Below are 2,645 nucleotides of genomic sequence, written 5' to 3'. Positions count from 1 at the left end.
TCTTTTTATTTGCGGTAAGGATATTAATTTAAAACGTTAAAATAACTAGTATTTGAAAATAAAAACAATACATGAATGTTCAAGAACAAATATTTATAATACGAACAATTTCGAATAAACATGACTTTTTAAATATTGTAAAATTGTTTTAAATTTGTCGACAGTTTAAAATGTGACAATAATTGTCATCATGAAACCATTTGATTGGTTTTATGGTAAAATACATAGTTGATTTGAATTCGTAAAATACATCGTTTATGACAACAGTTTTTTATTTGAATTCGTAAAATTCATAGTTTATGACAACAGTTTTTATTTGAATATATGTTGTGATGACAAACGTGAAAATATTATTTGTAAAGTTTGAGTAATTCAATTCTTCTAAGAAAATGTTTAAGATAATGTTACTCCTCTCTACACAAGTACTTGGTATACTTGTATATTCTCATATTTCAAACCCTTATTATCATAAAAAAAAATCATCACAACTGAAAACATTCATTTGTAGAATAAATAGAGAAAAAAGATATCAAGTTGGGGTCATTCACGTGATGTGGCACATTCAGTTCTAATGAGATCAAATGCTAGTAATATAACACCTTATATCTTGAACTTGTTTTATTCTTTAAGGTTTAAGGTTTAAGACATTGACAAACCTACTTATGTCTCCAAAGCTAGGACAATCAAGTATATATGAAGCAAAGTAACCTTAATTGTTTGAGGGGATTAGCGAGTATCTCTGTTCTTGTGGGATTAGTCAAGTTGTAGGTAAGCTAACCCGCTCACTTACAGTTGCACAAGTATTGGTTCTACTCTGTAAGGTACAAGCCCTCAAGGATTTATTTGCTCATTTCAAATTCGTAGCCTTTATATTTGATCGATTCTGACTTTTGCAACCGCTTTGCTTTGTACTCGACCTTAGTTGTTCAAATGACATACTCTACTCCAACCTAGAGTGAAACCTTATCTTCTTTCTTCAACTTCTTTTTGGAAATTAAAATCGAAAATTGATGTTATGTTTAACTAAAACTACCGTTAATTAGCTTTCATAGTACATGCGATATGTATTATCATTTGGTGGATATGATTAATGATTCTTTAGTAATACTAAATGGTCTTTTTTTCCTTAGGAGTGTTGAACATCTTAGAAAGAAAATCTTTAAATGCCATACATGTACGTTTTTTATGTTGATTTCAAATTGGATACATAAACGTACTCAAACCTTTTTCAAGTTCAAGATTATTTTATCGTTTTTACAATTTGCCATCAAGCTTTCCCTAATATTAAAGATATAAAACACTTCCATGCCAATCTTAAACCGTACCGATTGACCTTACAACTGATAAAAGTAGGGTTTCAGTCCATTGCATTTATCTAGGGTAAAAGACACTACTTGACAAAGGGTTATCATCAACAAAAATCACTAATGGTCAAACACCCGCCAGTGGTCCTCACCCTTGGTAACCCGTCCGTAACTTAAACCATCGGTGAACCACACAGTCTGTGATAGTCACCGTTGTTGAAGGCCTTGAGTAAACCGTCAATGAAGCTATCATCCATGATAGTTTGCCTAATGGACCTTGACCGACAGTACTAACTTTCACGAACGAATCACTCATAGCTTGATCCGTTTGTGAAAATACTCCAATTTATTATGACAAACATCTTAAAGAATTAGAAACGAAGAATATATGGATGTTATAGGTGGAAAATTGTCAATTAAAGGAAGTTTCTTAATATACAAATTTCCCAACTAATAATATAATGTATTTTGGATTCAAAAAGGGAAAAAATTACGTGGTCATATATATATATATAATATATATATTGCACCCATGTGAGTAGTTTAAAGAAGTCGTTTTTGTGTTTCAGTTGATGATGTGATAGAATACAAACATGGGGAAAAATCTGCAGAGACTTTACATTCTGCAGGATTTCAAAACTTAGTATTTCATACCTACAACAGGTAATTAATCCTCCTCATAGATTATAGCTACATCATCTCTCACCTACTCACTACAATCAAATCAGCTTTATTTTTTACATTAAATTTTTTTAGTGTCTAATAAATTGTTTTATAGTATTTAACTTTATAGGAACAAACAACTGTATGCTCTATATAACAATGTTATAATAAGTATGTAAAAAGTTTTTGGATGTTTTAACAAGTTTTTTTATGATACTTTTAAAATAAAACGCCTTATTAATTTTTTATATGACATTATTTAAAAAAATGTCATATAGGATATTTGTCCAATTTGTCCTATAAATAAACTAACACGACACTTAATTTTAAAAGTGTCTTACAATTTGATTAGCCCCAAAATATCTTATAAACTTACTATAATACTCAGGGGGCGTTTGGTTCGCAGAATGAAATTTGGTGGAATTGAAATCTTTCAAAAGAATTGAATTTAAAAAATTTGAAGGAAATTTGATGTAATAATTTGACCATCCGTTTGGTTGGTAGATATTGAAATAAAATCTCTCAAAAGAATTGGAATCTCCATCTTTGTTGGACCACCACCCTCCCCACCTCAGCCACCGCCTACCCACCCATACCGACCACCATGATAATATTGTCGTCATCATAGTTACCATCCCGCCCACACCCACCCTACCCAAACCCCGCTGCCACCGCCAC

General features: G+C 31.3%; 1 protein-coding gene across 1 annotated transcript in view; it reads left to right on the top strand.

Moving 5' to 3' along the window:
* LOC112501871 (acyl-protein thioesterase 1 homolog 1-like) overlaps window positions 1-2,645 on the top strand; it is an 8,152-nt gene that overhangs the window by 4,752 nt on the left and 755 nt on the right. Inside the window, exon 8 of the mRNA XM_025105616.1 lies at window positions 1,874-1,967. Within this exon, the coding sequence (XP_024961384.1) occupies window positions 1,874-1,967 (94 nt within the window). The remainder of the gene's footprint in view (window positions 1-1,873; window positions 1,968-2,645) is intronic.

The sequence above is a fragment of the Cynara cardunculus genome, unplaced genomic scaffold (assembly GCF_001531365.2).
Source record: "Cynara cardunculus var. scolymus isolate 2C unplaced genomic scaffold, CcrdV1 Un_Scaffold_649, whole genome shotgun sequence".
Classification (NCBI taxonomy): Eukaryota; Viridiplantae; Streptophyta; class Magnoliopsida; order Asterales; family Asteraceae; genus Cynara; species Cynara cardunculus.
This window is presented reverse-complemented; position numbering and strand designations above follow the sequence as displayed.